The 19,233-nt window shown below is 53.1% G+C and overlaps 1 protein-coding gene across 1 annotated transcript; it reads left to right on the top strand.

Annotated features, from left to right (window-relative positions):
• The first annotated feature begins 6,043 nt into the window (after nt 1–6,043).
• On the top strand, nt 6,044–15,594 carry LOC132075013 (SITS-binding protein-like). The gene is made up of 11 exons (XM_059475145.1): nt 6,044–6,209; nt 7,010–7,513; nt 9,471–9,642; nt 10,354–10,549; nt 10,639–10,789; nt 10,877–11,056; nt 11,429–11,697; nt 12,139–12,275; nt 13,276–13,397; nt 14,498–14,677; nt 15,421–15,594. The coding sequence occupies exons 2-11, from the start codon at nt 7,055–7,057 to the stop codon at nt 15,592–15,594; spliced, it is 2,040 nt and encodes a 679-aa protein (XP_059331128.1). The 5' UTR covers nt 6,044–6,209; nt 7,010–7,054.
• Nucleotides 15,595–19,233: the final 3,639 nt, after the last annotated feature.

Genomic DNA, 19,233 nt, shown 5'->3' with positions numbered 1-19,233 from the left:
CCACCCCTACAAGGATTCCCTGCAGGATCACAGCCTGGGAAGCCACTTACCCCAGCTCCCCAGCCTGCTCCAGAGCCCACCCAGGCACCCTTTGCCCTCCTACAGCTCCCAGAGGTGTTTCCTGCTGCTGCCTGTGTCTATCCAAGGGGTTTCAAGGATTCATTCTATTCCATTTCCTCATACACCCACATTCTCCTGTTGGGGCAAAAATGAGCCCCATTAAAGAGCTGGACTGGGAAAGCAATTTGGGGCTGCTCCTTCTCAGCACCTTGATTAAAATCCCAGTTTTATTGAATTAAATTGAATTTAGTGAATGAAAATTCGCTCAGGGCGTATGGGCAGAGCCCAAATGGGGCCAAAACACCTCAGGGGGCTGGACAAGGGAGGGGGTGTTTGTTTATTTTTAGGGGGTTTATGGCATTCCCAAAGGAGCTGAACACTGACAGCTGCATTGGGGGTTTGTTTTCCAGCAGCTGGGGCGGGAGTTGCTGCCCTGGCTGGAGAAGAGGCCCTTTGGGAAGTGCTGGGATGGGCAGAGAAGAGCTCAGGAGGGATTAAACTCCACTGGGACACTGAACACACACTTGAGCCTGACAAATGAAGGATTTGGGTGCTCTCATTCCACGTTGCTCAGTTCCCAAATATCCCCAGGGCTGCTCCAAGGGGGATGGATTTAGCTGCTGGCTGGAGCCGGGCACGGCGGAATCCCGCAATATTCAGCAGGAATTACTGCAAGTGATGGATGAGACAGCAGCAGCTGATGAGCAGGAAGCCAGGCCAGCCCTGGAACAGCATCCCCAGAACTCCTGGCAGTGGAGGGGATCACTGTCCTGGAGTAACCCCAGCCCTTTTATACATCCCAAGGAATCCAGAAGGCTCTGTGTGGTCGCTGCCACGGCCCCTCACCAGGGCTCCTGGCTCTGCCTGCTATAATTAGCACCAAACCTCGTTAGGAGAGGCAGGGGCAGCTCTTCAGGGCTGGTAATTGCTAATTCCTGGAAGCCTCTAATGGCTCTCCAGGGGCAGTTTCCTCTCCCTTATAAAGGAAGGTCTTGAGGATGCAGCGTTCATTGGGGTGGGGAGAGGTTTTTGTTGGGGGGGATTCTGGAGGGCAAAAATCCTAAATTCCTCTGGTGAGAGGTCTGCAGGGGCTGGGCAGGGGAGAAGGAGGAGGAGGAAGAACAAAAACAAGAAGAAAAAGAAGAGGATGAGGAAGAAGAGGAAGATCTAAGCCTTACTTGGAACAGAGCCTGGAATTTCAGAGTCCTGGGCAGGTGAGTCCAAGCCAGATCCCTGGAAAGGAGGTGCCCAGAGCCTCCTTGGAGGCACCCCTGGTTCTGTGGGGATGTAGGACCTGCAGTCTCCTCCCTGTCCCTAAAACAACACTTTGGGGGGATTGGGAGTGGAAGCTGGGAGTGAGGGCTGGGCTTTGGTTGGCCTTGGAGCCCCTGGTGTCCCATGCTGATCCCCTGGGTGGGTGTTGCTGTGTGTGGCTGGAAGTGCCACCTCTCTGGGGACAGGTGAGTGTCCTGGGGGCTGCCCTGCACCTTTCCAGCCTGCTCTGGCTCAGCTCCACGGAGAGGAGCTGAAGAATTTTGGTCTCATCATTATCCAAACAGCATCTCCAGGGCCGGGATTGAATCTGGCAGCAGGCAAGCTGCAAATCTGCTCACCAGATTTCTGGGAAACTGGGGAGAGGCAGATGGAGCAGGAAGGTCCTTTCCAAGAGCTCCCTCGCTGTGCTCGCCCCCAGCAGCTCCCTGGCACGCCAAGCCCCCCCCCATTGTCCCCCTTTGTCCCCTCTGCCAAGGGGTTTCCTGGAAAACCAAAATCCTGGGCTGCATTGTGGGGTGCAGCTGCTGCCTCCTCACAGCCACAGCTTTTATCATCAGCTGTGCCTTGTTTTAATTTAAAGAATAGAGGTTTGGGGCTTTCTGAAGGCTTCTCCTGGAGGAGCAGCACACGGATCTGGCCTCACCACATCCCTGCTCCTGGGACAGTGGGGACAGTGGAATTGCCAACAGCCCTTTCCAAGGAGGTGCTGCCTTCAGAGATCCCAAATCAGCAGCCTCACCCCCTCTTAGGGATTTGAGCTCGGAGCAGGAGCACTGAGGCTGGCTGGGTGCTTCAGTTCCCTGGATTTAAGGTACCTGGGCTGGGTTTGGAGGTGCAGGGGGGTGTGTGCCCATGAAGGGGGCTTTCCTCAGCACAGGGGGCTCCTCTCTGCCAAGATTAGAAATTTTACAGAATATTGTGCATTAGGAACTTGGGTTTGGTGTCCCCAAAATATCAGGGCGCACAAGGACTGTTTCCATCCCAAAACTGGCAGCTGGAGCTGGCGACTTTCCAGCTGGAAAATTATCCATCCATGGATTATCTCAGGTGCTCCAGGCTGTTCCCCAGCCCAAAACCTGCTGCTTGACATGAGACCCTCCTGAGCGCCTGAATGGGCTGTGGATGGACTCAAGGAGCTCCCAAATCCAGGTATTGCTGGTTCAGGGCACACAGCTGGGATGGGAAGAGACAGTGGTTGCTTCCAAGGGTTGATGCTGTTTATAAGGCCACGTTGTCAGTGCAAGTCCTGCTGCTCCTTTTTTCCTTTATAAACAGCTGTGGAGTTCATGGAAATCTGAAATTGCTTTCCAGGAGGAAATCTGGGCTGAGATTTTGGGAATTTAGGAACCAAATCACTCTTTTTGCTTTTTTTTTTTTTCCTTCTAAACTGAGCTCAGCTCCAATAAGGAGCCCAAAGCTCTCTAAGGCACAGAGAATTCCAGCACAGCCAAAGGCTTTTGCTGGCCCTGAAAGGCAAGGCTGGGAACTGCAAGGGGAAGGAAAATCCAAAGAGAACACCCACCATGGCACATCGGCTGTTTTATTCCCAGGATGGATTCTGAAGGTATCTTTTCCCTTTGGATAAACTCTGGGAGGGCAGGAAGGTGGGAAATCCATGTCCATCCATGCTGCCAGCTTCAGGGAATCCACTCTGGCTCATCACTGTGTCTCCCAGCTTAGAGATATCATGGATAAATTGATAAAACTGAGAGTTTGGTGGAGGCTTTTGAGGGACTGTGGGATCCATCCCACAGAGAGAGTTTTGGGGTGAGGCTGCTCCCCACTGGAAAAAATGGAGGAGAAATGCCAAGTCCTGGAGGCTGCTCCCACCAGTTCTCATTTGCTCTTGGCCAACCCACACACCTTTCCTGTATTTTTAAAAAATAATAATATTTAAGAAATCCCAAAACAGAAACCTCAGGAGGGTCTGGCTGGGAAGCTGTGGCTGTAATTGCTGGTGCTTAAAGGCTGTAGGAAAATATTGATGGAAAGGGCTGTGCCTTCCCATTGCAACCCCACAAAAGAGGAAAATCCCTGTGGCTCTCTGTGCTCTCCCTTCTTCCAGCCAGCCCAAAAGGTGATGACAGAACTCTGGAAAGGAGTGTGATCCACAGGGTAGGCAGCGGTGGAAGCCTCTCTTAGGGGACAGGGATCCCAAATCCCAGTGGGAATAACCCTTAGTCCCTGTTTTCTGGGTGTTTCACCAAAAAGCTTGGGTTCTCAGACTCTGGTTATGGATGCCGGTGAGTTAAATGTGTTCCCAGCCTCCCACTCCATCCCTTCCCTGGGCATTGTCCACCCATTGTCCACATCCCACACAGCCCAGCAAACCTGGAGACTTGGCAAATCGCTCAATCCTGGAATGGTTTGGGTTGAAGGGGCTTAAAGCCCATCCAGTTCCAAGTCCCTGCCATGGGAAGGGACACCTGCCACCACATCAAGGTCCCTCAGCAGCCCTGCAGCCTGGAAAGCCCCATTGGGTATAAAAAAAGTGACCTCAAGGTCTTTTCAACCCTGAAAAGTCATGAAGAGGGAAAAGATGCTCCATTCTCCATAGGAGGAGATTTAAAAATGTTTAAACTAAAACTCTTCTGAAGCAGAGGGGCAGGACACCCTTGTGGAATCCAGGGAGCCACCCCGAAATATTTTTTTTCCCTGTGGCCAGTGAAGGATAAGTGGTTTTTGTTGGCAGTGGGAGGAAGATGAAGGGAGGTTTCACTCTGCTTGTGGGAGCCAGTTCATGCTGAGATCTGTGATGGGCAGGAAAACTCAGAGATCCATTCCTCCTCCCAAAACCCAGGAGTTCTGGGAGGGTGGGAGCAGGCTCGGCCCAAACCCCAGGCCCCATGCAGTGTTGTGGGGGCCAAACTTGGCCAAATATTGGGTTGTTAAAAGCTCCAGCAGGATTTTTCTCTGGGATTTGAGCTGCTTTTTAAGAAAAAAGGCATTTCAAACCACCCCCATTTCCTGCTGTCCCTCCCAGGCACGGCCCCCTGTCCCTGCTGATCCCACTGCACCCGCGCCACCCTGGGTTTCCCTAATCCCACCTTGGGGGCCACTCTGCCATTCCATGGATGTCATTTAATCTTGTGCCATGTGACAGAGCTTTGCCTTCAGCTGCTGCAGCCAAACAACCTCATCAGCTGCCCCCCTCCCAGCCCATGTTGTGGTGGGAAACAGGGAATTGCCAATGCTTGGGCAGCTTTTGGGGGCTGCTGCCGAGTCCCTTTCCCTTGGACAGAGCATTGAACCTTTGGGAGCATTGAACATTGTACCAGGATCCCAGACCATCCCAAAGATTCCTTTTTTCCCTCCTTTGCCCTGTTTCTGCAGGTTTTGCAGCCAAACTGAGCTCTCCCTGAGGCACATGGATCTGTACAGCCTCACAAGTAATTCCATTGGCTCTGGTGATGCTGTGGGTGAGCAGCTCTGAGTCACCACAGGGTTTATTCACTTCTGCTTGCTCCCCCTTTCCAGGTCACAGGGAGTGTTGGGCCCCTCAAGTGCCTCTAACACCCCTGCTGGAAGGAGCACTCCTCATTCCTTATTTTTGTTTCAATTTTTCCCTTTATTTTACATAGCTTTGGGGTCCCATGAGTCCATCACCTACAGCTTTGCTATAAGCTCTCCTGAATCCATTCCCAGGGGATCCCCAGCCTGTTTGAGATGAGCATCATGGTCTCCTGGCTCATATCTGAGCCTTTTTCATCCTTTCTCCTTATCCTGGATACACCCCCTCACCTGCTCTGGAGTCCCTTCTTGTCCTGATTCAATCCACCATTTTTTCCTCCATCCAACACTGGATATTGCCTCACCTGCAAAGAAAAACTAATCCTGGAGAGGAAAGGCCCCATCCAGGGGCTTATTTGGGCCACAGATGAGAATTTTCCTGGTGGATTTGGCTGTCCTGCGAGTCTCCTGAAGTCTGGGGTGAGCAGGGCTTTGGCCTTGGGATTGCTGGGGTTTTGTCTGGATGCGGGATGGGGAAACACTTTTAAATGCCAAGTTTTTTATATCTTGGCAACCAACAGGTTGTAATATCACTTGGAAAATCCAAGTATTCCCTGATCACCTGTAGATATGGTGAGATGACTGTGAATGGGGGGACTGGAGCATGGAAAAGTCAATAGAAATCTCAGATTTCCAGAGTTTTTGCACTGGTGGGGATTTCAAATCTCCTGGGAAGTGACTTCCCTGTGGTTTTGGGTGCAGGCAGCACCCTCAGCTGCAGTCCTGGAGTTAATCTAAGGGAGGGTCCAGTGGCTCATGTGAAGTAGGAGCAGGGATAAAATCCCCCAAAATTGGGCAATAACAGCAACAAAAGCCAAAGCAGGAGAGCGAGGAGGCTCAGCACTCCCAGGGCATCATGTGTGGATTCACAGGTATGGAGTAAAGACTCAACCAGAGCCACTTCAAACTGGCAAAAAAAACCCAAAAAAAACAAAACAAAAAAAAAAAAAAAAAACAAAAAAAACAAAAAAAACAAAAAAAAAAAAAAAAAAAAAAAAAACACAAAAAAAACCACAAAAAAAAACCACCCAACCAAAAAAACCCATTTAAAATTATTCCTCTATAGATAAAAGCCTTGAAAAGGGAATATTTTAGTATCCTGCCCCTGCTGGGGATGCAGCCACCTGTGGCTACGTGCGGGCTGCAGGGGAGCGGGCGGGAGGCACAGAGGGAGGGAGGGAAGGAGGGAGCTTGGCTTAAGTAACGCTCCTGGGTTAGTCTGGATCAAGTTCCTTCAGCTCCACGGGTCTGAAACACGGCCAGGAGGGAAAACTGCCCTGGGAAAGAGGAGGAAAACCTGCCTGTGGTGGGAAAAACATCAAGGACGCTTTGGGGCTGTGACAGCATCTCCGAACTGCCTTTAGGTAAGGGGGTGACGGGGGGTGTAGGGGTGGCTGTGCTGAGCCAGGGGAGGTGGCACCACGCCCAGCCTGACATCGGGCAGTGGGATGAGGGCTGGGATGCAGGAACAAGCCAGTGCCATGCCATGAAGCTGTCCCCACAGCGACCCCTCACCTGGAGGGACAGCAGTGCCCATTCCCTTGGGCTCAGCCAGCTCTCCAACCCTGCCCACGGGTGGGTTTTGCTCTGTGCATCATCCAAACACGTTTCCAGGGAAGGGAGAGAGGAGATGGAAGGAGGATATTGCATCCCCTCCTTTCTTGACCCACCCTGGGATGTTTTCCTGCACCCCTGGCTGTTTGCTGCTGCTTCCAAACCGAGCAGGGAAGCGATGCCAAACCCCACGGAGCAGCCGAGGCTGGAGCGCGGCCCCGATTCCCATTGTCCGTGGCCCCATCTCCTCCCGGGCTCTGGGCCACGTGTGACACCTCCTCCTCCTCCTCGGTGTCCCTGGGTGCTGCTGGCTGTGCCAAGGGGCTGAGCCCCTGCCTTTGGGGGCTGAGCCACCGTCACCGAGTCCGGCAGCGGGATTTGCTCTGGAGGAGACTGTGGAAGGGACTCCCCTTACCTCGGGATCAGTGCAGACAGAACCGAGTGGCAGCTTTCCCTCTTTTAAACTATTTTTAAAAATTTCATTATATATACATTACATTCATTATTTTTTTGTTCATGCTTTTGGAGCTATCCCAGAGGGTCTTTTGGAGCTGTCCCAGAGGGTCTTTTGGAGCTATCCCAGAGGGTTTTCTTTCCTGTGCCGCCGCAGGAGGGGAGAGCAGCGGAGCCGCCGCCGCATCCCTGCGATCTCACCATGCCCGTCTCCCGCCACACCGGCCAAATCCCGGAGTCCACCTGGACCTTGACCTTCAGGGAGATGACGGAGCCCTGGAAAGGCGCCGTGGGCTGCCTCGGCGTGGCCGTGTTCTTCGCCATGACCATCGGCATCATCTCGTGGCAGGCCGTGGAGCAGCCGCCGGAGGAGTGGGTGCTGCGGGGCCGGGACGCGGGGATGCTGTGGGAGCGCGGCCGCGGGGCGCTGCTGCTGCGGGCGCTGCCGGCCGGCCGGCCCGTGCTGGCCATCGCCGTGGGCAGCGTGCCGGCCACCGAGCCCCCGCCGCCCCGGGACCGCTGCTGGCACGACGGCCGCCAGTTCTGCTACTCCTGGGAGGAGGACGCCGAGCTCCGGCTGGCCCTGGAGCCGCCGGCAGCCCCCGGAACAGAGTGCTACAGTGTCCGCTGGACCCCGCTGCGCCCCGACGTGACCCTGAAGGTAACGAGAACCCCTCCATCCAGCTCCAAACCCTTTGGGATCCAATAAGGGCTGCTCTGGCCTCACCATCATCCCCAGCTCAGTTATGTGATCACACTGTGGTTCCCCATCTTCCACATCCAGAAGGTGCCGGGTGAGGAAAACCATCTATGAAGCTGAGCCCCAAAATCCTGTGGCGGTGCCACGCTGGTGACCCCGGGTGGGAGAGCTGTGTTTATATGGAGACAGAGTAAATACCCAGTGGAGATGACAATGCTGGCGAGAGCCTCGGGAAGGTCTCTTCCAGCACAGACACAATGGGCAGCTCCCGCGGGATGGGAATAATCCGTGTGCGCTGCTGCAAACATTTTTGGTACCATTCCCTGCTTTCTCCCTCAGTTAAATAAAAGCAGACTCTGGGAAGGAGCCTCAGGAGGGGAAGGAGACACGCTGTCAGAGCAGGGTGTCCAGTTGTGGGGAGCCCTCAGAACAGGGAAGGAAGTGGGATGGGATTCTCTGGGATGGAGAATTGTTCCCCTTTGGCCATAAATCACCTGTTGGCATCATTCTGGGTAGGTGGAAGGTGCTGCCTGAGCACAAACTCTGTCTCCTCCACTGACATTGCTGTGAGCATTTGAGAGGATGAGTGAGACAGAACAGGCTTTCCCCCACTTGTTAAAAAAAAACCCAAACCATTGGAAAATATGATCCAGCGAAATCTGAGTTCAGAACAGACTGTTTTCCCTCTTTCCCAGCTGGTGTAACGAGTTCAGCTGACACCTGGTACAGCTATTCCGAGCCTCCAGGGTTTCCACTTTAATAATTTACATCTCCTCTCCCCACCCCTTGGAGAGAATTAACCTCTCTGCGCCCCCGAGCTCAGGACTCCAGGAGGCTCCGAAGCCTTGGGATTGGGAATAAAGGTGGGGTGGGTTGAGTGGGGGATCTCTGGATCCCCTCTGCCACCCCAGGCCCCCTTCAAGGCCCCAATCTCTGGGCTTTCAGGGAAGCCCATCCTGCCTGGGAAGTCACGAGGACGCTAAGTCCTGCTGATCCCTCGATTTGGCAGAAAGGGGAAAGTCTGAGGAGCTTTGAAGTGAAAACTGATGGTTTCTGGCAGGAGGTGGGTCAAGGATGGGGATGTCCCCCATCCCAGGGCCCTGTCAGGCCTATGAGAAGTGCCCAAATCTCCAAACTGAGTCTCTTGAGGGAAATTCTTATCATCAGCCCTCGGGAAAGAAAGAAGCTGGGCCTTGGGAGGGAGGATGTGTCACCTTCAGGGCACTGGTGCCATCAAGGTGAGGGCTCAAGATGGGGCTAAAAGCTTTCTGTGAGAGATCAGCTGGGGACAGCTGCACTTGCTGATTCACTCCAGAAACTCTGAGAAGGCAGCTGGAGAGCTTAATGTAGTTTTTAAGTAAAGCAGAGGGGAAAAAAAAAAAAAAAGAAAAACAGAGAAAAAAACACTGAATGAAAAATACTAAACAAATAAAAAACCTGACCAAACCCAAAAAACATGACCAAACCAAAAAATCTTGACCAAACCAAAAAACCCCCAAACAAACTAGCAAACCAAAATACACAGATTTTTCAATTGGATTTCTGAAAGTGCCCTCAGTGCATTTTAAAGCTGTTTCCTTGAATTTCCCCCTCTGTTGTCCTCTCCCACTCACTCCTGCAGAGTCTCTTTGCTCACACCTTTGCAGCATCTTTTTACCTGTGATTCAGAGGTGTTTGATAACTGTGATGGAGTGCAAAAGTGTGATTGTCGTGGCATTTTGGTTTTATTTGTGCTCCTCCAGCAAAAACTGGCAGGCTTTGGGAAGCACGTCTTGCTTTTCCTTTGTTTTTTTTTAAATGAAACCATAATTTTACGCTGTAAAAGGGACACCTGCCACTGGCACAGTTTGCTCCAAGTCTGGCTTTCCTGCTCCCCCTGAGTATTCCTCTCTCTTTGATGATGCTTTCCTGGCTGCAGGACTGTTTTTCCATGGCCAATGTCTCCTGGTATGGAGGGCCGAGCATCCGTGCCCAGCGCTGGCCCCTCAATGGCGCCAAGAGCCCCGCGCAGCCCTTGGTGTGCGGCGACCTCAGCGCAAACCCCAATGGCTTCGGGCCCCTCCTGGAGAGGTACTTCCTGGGATCCACAGGTAACCACCTCCTTCCCTGGCCAGGCCCAGCAGCTTCATCCCTGTGCTTCTCTGCCCCTCTCCTCACCTCTAAAGCAGCTGGTTTAAGGGTAGCGTAGATGTCTGCGGGAATGAAATATCCTGCAGATGTAGCAGCAACAGGGCACGTGGGATGGATCCCACATTGCCTCATCTCTGTGGGAAAGCTGATACTGAAGCTGGGTGCCTGAGGATGGGGTGGCCCAAGTCACTCCTGGGACATCCCGTGCTCTTGGTGTGGCTGGTTTCTTTTTAAGCCCAGATCTGTGCCCATTGCTGTATCCCCAGCTCCACTCGAGCGACTTTGTGGCTCCCTGATGTTGCTGTGGGATGCTGAATTCAGGCAGGAGTTCAGCTGCTGGTGTCATTTTTTGGGGTATATTTGGATTATTCTACAGAACACCAAACTTCAGGTATTACCCCAAGTTAATCCAATTGACCTGCGGCTGCCCTGCACTGCTGAATGCTGAGCAAAAAGGCCAAGAAAGGGAGAAATCCAGCCCTTGAAAGGCATTTGGGACTCTACAAGGGAATAGCAGGAGCAGGGTGGGGATGGTTGGCATGGCTGGATCTGTGGTGGGATCAGCCCAGGAGGCCTTGGCACCAGTCAGGTTCTGCTCATCCCTGCAGCTCCCAGGACCGGGAGCAGCCGGGTGCTTGCCAAGACACCATTTTCCCACTTTTCCCCCAAAGGAGTGACGGTGACAGTGGCTCCCGACGTGTCCCTGCTCCTGTCTCTGGAGAGCCACCAGCAGTTCTGCCTGGAGACGCCGGCGGGGCGAGCGGAGCCCCTGCACTACCAGCTCTGTGTCAGTGCTGACGTGGCGGCTGCCCGCCAGCACACGGCCAGCGCTCCGGCTCGGACACTGCCAGACACCGCGCTCCTGGGGTGAGCACTCCTTGCCTCCACGGTGGGAACCCTTCTGAATGTCCTGCTTGCTCTCCCAAGCACCTCACCAGAGATTTCCCACCCTGCAGGTCTCCCATCTGGCGCTACCACGGCCCAGAGGGTTCTGCCGCCAAAATCAAGCGAGGCCTGAGGTCGCTGGTGAGGAGGCTGAAGCGGCATCGCCTTCAGGAGGGCGTCGTGGCCCTGGGGGAGCGCGGCACCGCCGTCCTCGCTGCCGCGGTACGGCCACCCTGCCATCCTCTGGGCACGTGGGCAGCGTGGGGCTCCTCTCCCACAAACCCCTTATTCCCGCCCTTCCCGCCGCAGGACCTGTTGCCCTCGGGGCGCAGGAAGAGGCAGGCCCCGGCGCTGGTGGAACCTCTGGAGCTCTCCATCACGCTGTCCCCGTATGCTGGTGTCGCCTCCCCGCTCTTCCAGCGCTCCCTGCGTGGCGGTGAGGCCGCGGGATACTGGCTCAGCCGCCAGCCTCGACCCGGGGCCAGCTCGGTACGGAACCCCCTCAGCCCCCAAACCAAAATTTAAGCTGAATAAACCCCCTCAGGTTTATTATTTTATCAAGGGACACAGCCTATCCCACTGTGCTGGGACAGCAGTGCTGGGGGAGGCAGTGTCCCTCCTCTTCCTACGGAAGCAACTTTAAAACTTCCACTTCCAGTGTTGAGAAGATTCCCCAGCTCCACTTTGTGTAGTCATTTTAATGATCCCTTTGCCACCAGCTCAGGGATTTTCGGGGAGTTTACACCTTGATGTGCTGTACGATGAGAGTGCAGGGTGGGATGGCGGCAGCATGGCATCCCCCATGGAATCAGCAGGACATTCTATGGATCTGACAGGGATTTCCATCCTTCCCCTCCACAGATCCCGCTGCTGACCACCTGGAAGGGGCAGCTGTGCGCCCGCCTGAACGTCACCAGCGAGGCAGCGCTGGGCTGGTACCTGGCTCGTGCCTGGCGCCTGCGGCAGGCGCTGGGGGCCACCTACATGGCCTTCGAGGGAGTGGAGGGCAATTCCTTCCTGGAGCAGGATGTCCCTGCTCCTACTGAGCTGGAGGGTGATAGATACACTGAGGTGCTGGCGGCGGCGCTGGCGACGCTGGGCAATGGCACCATCGTCAGTGCCGGGAGCAGGTGGGCACCAGGGAGAGGCCTCGCTGGAGCTGATGGGCACAAGAGCTTGCTGGGAGATGGTGGAACTGGTGCTTGGAATTCCCTCTTGGTATTCCCAGATGTTTCTTGGTACCCATGGAAGTGAAGGGGCAAGGGAGTGGGCTAGGGCAGTGTGTTGGAGTCAATGATCCTTGGGATGTGAGGATGGTGTGGGCCCAGCACAGGGTGCCCAGAGAAGCTGTGGCTGCCCCATCCCTGGAAGTGTCCATGGCCAGGTTGGATGGGGCTTGAAGCAACCTGGGATAGTGGAAGATGTCCCTGCCCATGGCAGGGGTGGCACTGGATGGCTTTAATGTCTCTACCCACCCAAACCATTCTGGGACTATAATCTGGCCCCAGTGACTCCAAAGCCAACTGAGATCCATGGAATTTCACCTTGAAGGGTTTGTGCTGTTTCTCCAGATCTAGTCACCTCCCACTGTTTGTCCAGATGAGCCCCCTGCGCTCTGACTGGAGCCACGCCGGGCTGAAGGGGCTCATCCCCTCTGTGCTGCACTACAGCCTGCTGGGCTACAACTTCTTCATCCCTGATGCAGTAGGTAAGGATTTGTTTTCCATTTTTTCCCTTCTTTCTGGCTTCTCTGCAGTGAATTTTGCAGCCTTTTTCCAGGCACAGGAGGTACATCTGCGCCTTAGGTGTGCTATGGGAAGGCTTGGAGCGTTTTTCTCCCCAATTTTCTGTTGTGCTGGCTTGATTGGGATGAATGTTACCAGGGGAAAAAAGTGAGGAGTTAAAACCAAAAGAATATGCTGTAAATATTGCCAGGCAGCTCCAGCAGCAGCTGAGTCTCTGGGGATGCCCTTCCCAGAGTTCCACCACAGTCCACCCCTGGCTTGGGCTAAATCCCACCTGGCACAGGCAGGATCTGCATCCCCAGGCTCCTGGCTGGGGAATGGGTGTTCCTAAAACCCCAGCAGCTCTGCTCCAAGTCTGTATTTCTGCTCCAAAGCAAAATGGCTGCAGAAATCCTGAAATAAAAGCATTATAAAAGGGCAAGAAACAACCTTTAATTAGGTCCAAGTGGATCCATTTCCCTTTTTCTTGAAGCTGATGGAGTTAGTGGTGGTTAAAACAAGCCCTGAGCATGCAGAGACTGTGCAGAAGTGTCAAACATGGAGAGCTGAGCTAAACAACAGCCCTGAAATAGGGGTTGAGAGCAATATTTCAATTTAGCCTCTATTTTTAGCTTGTTTTCCTTAGAAAATGATGCTCAAGCAATCCCAGCATGGGAGTTTGCTTCCCAAAGAGGTGCTTGTGTGGATGGGAGCACAGATCCTCCCGCACTGAGAGAGCTGGGCAGGAGGTTGTGTCCCAACAACCTGGGAGCTGCAAGAGCTGGGAAAAGCCTCTAGAGCAAACAGGAATTTGTGGATGGCTGGATGAGCCCTCAGTGCTGGGGGGTTTGTGCCATTTCCAGGGAAGCTGTGCCAGGTTTTCAGAGCAACGGTGACACTGTAGGCACTGGAAGGAGCTCTGAGGTTTCCCCAGAACATTTCCATGCCATAGGAGGCCCTCACTCCAGCCCCATGTTCCTGCAGGAGGGAGCGAGGCTGGAGCCACCCCGGAGGACCCAGAGCTGTTTGTGAGGTGGCTGCAGATTGTGACATTCCTGCCCGTGATGGCCTTTGGGACCCCACCCTGGCTCTGCTGTGACACCTGGGTACGTGTCCCACACCGGGATTCTGACATGGCCAATGCCCCAAAAACCATGGAAGGCCTGGCAGGGATCTCCTGCCAGCTGCTGTCCTCAGCTTCCCACTGAAGTGGGAACAAATCCGTTATCAATGGGTTTAGATTCAAGTACCAGTGGATTTAAATCCAAAGGATTTGTGTCTGTTATCAATGGATTTAATTATATTTCAATTAAATAGATTCATATGCATTATCAGCGGAATTTAAATCAAATTTATTAAGGTCCTTTATTAATGGATGTAAATCCATTTAAATACAATTAATTACTATCCATTATCAATAGATGTACATGCATTTCAACCCATGAGTTTATATGCATTGTCAATGCATCTAAATTCACTTAAATCCAATGGACTCAAATCTGCTATCAATTGGTTTCAATCTATTTAAATCCAATGGGTTTATATTCATTATCAGTAGACTTAAATCCATTTATATCCAATGGATTCATGTTCAATATAACTGAGCTGAAATACATTTAAATCTAATAGATTAATGTTCAATATAACTGGACTGAAATATATTTAAATCTAATAGATTCATATCTATTATCAATGTATTTAAATCCATTTAAATCAAATGGATCCACAGCTATTTTCAGTGTATTTAAATAAATTTAAATCAAATGGATTTAAATTCATTCACAACAGGTTTAAATCTATCCAAATCTAATGTGTTTTCATATCTGCTATCAATAGATTTAAATCCAGATGACTTATAACAATTACCAATGGATTTAAATACATTTAAGTCCAATTGTTTTAAGTCCATTATCAATGGATTTAAATGTATTACCAAAGGATTTATATACAAATAAATTAATATCCAAATATATCCAATCTATCCAATTAATATCCAAATCAATGAATACCCAGTATCAACCCCATTTGCACCATAACTTGATCAGGACATTCCAATTCAGTAATTTCTCTTCCCAAGGGAACATGTTTTACTTTTTAATTATTAAATTAAATTTTCAATTATTTATTTTTGGGAGTTTTCCCTGCTTTCCCTGCTTTGCTGTTTCCTGGACATTGGGCTCCTCATGGATTTGTCCCCCACCTGCAGGTCCTGAATCTGACCCGCCAGTGCATCCAGAGGCACCGGGACTTTGTTGTGCCCCTGCTCCTAAAATACAGTGAGGAGTGGCAGAGTTTGGGGTACCCCATCTTCCGTCCTGCCTGGTGGCTCAGCCCCACGGATCCTGTTGCATTCACCATAGAGGATGAGTTCCTCATTGGAGATGAGGTGGGAATTCTGCATTATTCCTGTAAATCCAGTGCTGCCCAAGCACAAACCAGGACTTGGATTTGAGCAGATTTAAATCCAAGCCAAAGTGGCTGAGTTTTGTGGGTTTTGGAGTTTTTGCTTTTTGGAAAAGCTTGGCTTTCCTCATGAAACTCTTATTTAGGGATCAGAAACCTTCTTTCAGCTTTGGAAGTGAAATTATTTAGCAAGAATAGAGTCTCAGAATTTTGGGAGCTGCTTTTCCCATGAAACAAGGGGAAAAATTGCTCCCTGAAGGTGGAATTACACTGACTCTATCACTGGGGATTTTTTGTTCTGATTTTCAAAAATATAGACTGGATGGAATCCTGGGGCAGCTGCAGGCACGGATGATCCCAGTCCCAGTCAAAGGAATGTCACTGCACTGCATTAATGCTTCTAAACTGACAGAAGGCAGGGATAGACGGGATTGGGAAGGAATTCCCAGTGAGGGTGCTGAGGCCCTGGCACAGGGTGCCCAGGGAAGCTGTGGCTGCCCCATCCCTAGAAGTGTCCAAGGCCAGGCTGGACAGGGCGTGGAGCAACCTGGGCTAGTGGAAGGTGTCCCTGCCCATGGCAGGGGGTGGCACTGGATGGTTTTTAAGGTCTCTTCCCACCCAAACCATTCCAGGATTCCCTGATGACCATCTCATCCCAACACACACATCCTGGCTAATCCTCCTTCTGCTGAAGTTATTTTTTCTTTCTTTTCCTTCTCCCCGCAGGTCCTGGTGGCTCCAATAACAGAAAAGGGACAAACGTGGAGGGACATCTACCTGCCAGGAGAGGGGCACCTGTGGCTGGACACCAACACTGCCCGCGTGTTTGATGGTGGCACCACGCTCAGGAATTACTCTGCCAGCCTGGCCGAGGTGCCAGTGTTTGTAAAGGCCTCCTGAATCCAAGCTCTGGGACAGAGACCTCCAGGGGCAGCACTCCCCTCAGACCTCCAGCCTCTTTGCACTTTTCCCAGATCCTTTTTTTTGTTTTGTTTTGTTTTGTTTTTTACTTCAGCAGAACTTGTCTGAATTTTCTAACTCATTGTTACCCTGAAGTAGTGGCTCTGCCACCAACGTCCATTCACACAGAATGCTGCATTTTTTCCAGGGTTTTCCTGGTGAAATATTTGTGTGGGTATGTTCAGGTGGGCATATCCAACATTTCCAGGTCCCTGGCAGAGAGGCAGGGAGAGGATTTTCCAGGAGATAAACAAACATCAGCTTGTACCTGAGAAGAAGTTTTGTATTTAATGAAAAAATTAAATCTAGGGGAAAACCACCAGGGTGGTTTTGGTGCTGTGTGTGGCCACCTCCTGTGCTGAGCAGTGCTTCTCCCAGCTGAGGCTGTGTGTGGTTTCCAGGTAGCAAGAGCCCATTTTCTGAGTATATTTGGGGAAAGGAGTGAATTCCAGGTGTATTTGAAGCAGGCTTCTGTGGAAGAAAAATAAACCTGATCAAGCAGAGGAGTGGCTCTACCAGAGCATGATGTGGATATCGAGGATCCTTGCCCACCTCCTGCGTGCCCAGGCTCATGCTTTTCACCATTTGCTGAATTTTATGGCTTTTTTTCCAATTATTTCTTGCAGTGCAAGAGGGATCCAGTGTGACCAGGCTCCTTCCATCCAGCAGAGAATGTATCCATAGGCAAAATCCTCATCCCACATGTTGAATATGCATCTAGGGGGATGATCAGCTATGCTGGCACCCCAAATTGGAGGTGACACTGCAGGTTAGTGGGGTGATTCCAAAGGCTGGCATTTGGGGACAGGGGCTGGATGACAGCTGGGAGGGAAGTTAAGGGCAAGTTTTGGCCCTGGAGCTGGGCTTGGGCACCTCCAGCACTGATTTGTATCAGCCACACCATGGGTTTTTGGGGGAAATAAAGTGCTAAGGGGTATCAACTTCTCCCAGCAAAGCTTCTCTGGAAAAAAACTGAAGAAAAAGCAAAGGCAAAATCCAAGTCAGGTTCAACCATGGAAAAGCTGTGAGGGTATGGAGGGGGAAGAGCCCCTTAGCTCATTCCTTGATCCACAGAGGCACTTAATGATGCTGGGGAGTGCTCACAGAGGGAAAGGATGAAACTCATGAGGGCAACCCAAGGGCATGGGATGCTCCAAAATATCTGTGGAGGCTTCTAAGGTGGCAAAAACAGAAAAAGAAGAAGGGGTGTGCTGGCTCAAGTGGCATTTGTTTATTTGCAGCAAGTCAAGCCCTGGATGTCCAGGATGGGGATCTGGTGGCTCCATCCTGGGAGGTCACCAAAGCCTGCCTGGACACCCTGGGCCAAGCCTGAGTGTGGGAATTCCCATTTTGGGAGGGTGGGCTATGTGTCCCTGCGCTCAGCATGGCGCCGGCTCCTCCCTGAGGAGCCCAGGTTGTCCCACTGGGACCTTGGAGCATGTCCCTGGTTGTCATTCCAGCTCCTCCGCTGCCTCTGACCTGTGGAGTGGTTGCGGGGCGCCCTTCTCTGGGAGGCTCTCCAGGAGTTCTGGCTTCTCCTGTAGGATCTGCCCCGGGTTTGGCTCCTTGTCCCGTGCTGTTGCCTGGAGGAACCCCAGTCTTCCCTCTGATGTCTGTCGCTCCTCCTCAAGGGGTTGTCATGGTTGGGCCTTGGACTGTGTCTGCCATCAGCATCCCAGCTCCTCCAGCGCCTCTGGTTTCTGGAGTGCTCATAGGGCACTGTTCTCCGGGAGCCTGCCGGGGAGTTCTGGTCTCTCCTGTGGGATCTGCTGTGGGATCTGCCCCGGCTTTGCCTCCCTCTTGTGTGCTGTTGTTCGGAGGAATCAGAGTCTTCCGACTGGTGTGTCTCACTCCTGTCTGAGGGGACATCGTGCTGGGGCCCTGGGGGGTGTCTGTCATCACCATCCCAGCTCCTCCAGCGCCTGTGCCTCGCGGAGTGCTCGGGGGAGCCTGTCTGCGTGTCCTGCTCTCTCCTGGAGGACGTGTCCCAGCCACGGGAACGCTCCCTGCCCCTGCTCCACCTGCGCCAGCCCCAGGACCGTTCCTGCTGGCTCCATGACCTGTGGGACCTGCGCCAGGATCGCCGTCCCTGCGAGGAGACCGGGATGGTCCATTCCACCCTCGGAGTCTGTCCCTCTTCAGGTGTGTCCTCCCAAGCCCTCCTCTGGTGCTGCCACCACCTCCTCCTCGGGGAGTCACTGCCTCGGCGGCGCCGGGACTGCCGGCGGCCATCGCGGGGCCACCTCCCGGATCTCCTGGGCCTCCTCTCCGAGGGCCCAAAGGACCAGCTCCGTGCGGACTGGCCGCGCCGTCTGCGCTTCCTGTCGTACACGCGGTCCTGGACCTCGTGGTACAGGGCCACGTGCTGGGGGTAGGGGTGGCGCGTGGGCCGCTGGCAGCGTGGGCACGTGGCCTCGCCTAGGCTCCAGTCCCACAGGCACAGCTGGCAGAAGCAGTGCCGGCACGAGCTGGAGCAGGTGGTGTTGATGTGCCGGCACTCCGGGCACGAGGCCTCCTCCTCCTCACGGCTCTCCTCTGGTGGCGCAGCCTCGGCGGCCTGGCTGGTGCTGGCAGCCTGGCTGGTGCTGGCAGCCTGGCTGGTGCTGGGCTCCGGAGTGTCCTCCCTCGATGACATCTCGCCCTGCAAGAGGCACAAAGTCAGTTTGCAGGTAGCTCTCCCTGAAACCCCGCGGCCCCTCGGCCCTCTGGGGCTGTCCCACACCTCGACAGCGGGGCTGTGGTGGGGCTGGAATAGCGGTGTTTGCATCCCACGGCTCTCACCATGGGATTGCGGCTCTGGGCCCCCTCTGCTGCTTCTGTGACATGGCCCGTGTCCCGTGGCCGCTGTGACGTCACTGATGGTGCTGTCACAAAGGGCCACTGTTGAGGTGTGGGACAGCCCCAAAGGGCTGAAGTGCTGTGCTTGGGTTTAGAGACAGGTGTTGGGGGGTAAATTTTGTGTCTCGTAGGGCAAGAAAGTGTCACAGGAGTGAGATCCTCAGGGGGAGGCCACAGGAGGAGTCCAAAGTGGCACCACGGTGGCCTCAGCATGGCCAGGGCTACAGCTTATCAGGAATTGCAGCGTTAGGATAAGGGGAATGGCTCCAGAATGGAAAAGGGGAAATTTAGGTGGAATACTTGGAAGAAATCCTCCCCTGTTCAGGGGTGAGGCCCTGGCACAGGTTGCCCAGAGCAGCCGTGGCTGTCCCATCCCTGGAAACATTCCAGGTCAGGTTGGACAGGGTTTGGAGCAGCCTAGGATAATGGAAGGTGTCCCTGCCCATGGCAGGGGGTGGAACTGGATGACCTTTAAGGTCCCTTTGAGCACAAACTACTCCAGGATTCTCATCAAGAAGGAGGTGGCAATGGAGCAAGGCTTGGAACAACACTGTCGATGACTTGGGTCTGCACCCTGAGAGCTGAGGCTCTGCTTGGGTGAGGCTCCATGGAGAACACGCCAGGAACCTTCCAGTTTATTGCACTACTGGCTATGAACAGCTCTCTGAAACAATTCATTTTGCTGGAGTCATGGGTACCCAGTTTTCTTCATGATCTCAGGTTGATATCAGGTTTGTTGAT

This window comes from Ammospiza nelsoni, chromosome 6, assembly GCF_027579445.1.
Source record: "Ammospiza nelsoni isolate bAmmNel1 chromosome 6, bAmmNel1.pri, whole genome shotgun sequence".
Lineage (NCBI taxonomy): Eukaryota > Metazoa > Chordata > Aves > Passeriformes > Passerellidae > Ammospiza > Ammospiza nelsoni.
Note: the sequence above shows the minus strand (reverse complement) of the source record. Positions and strands in the feature narration are given on the sequence as shown.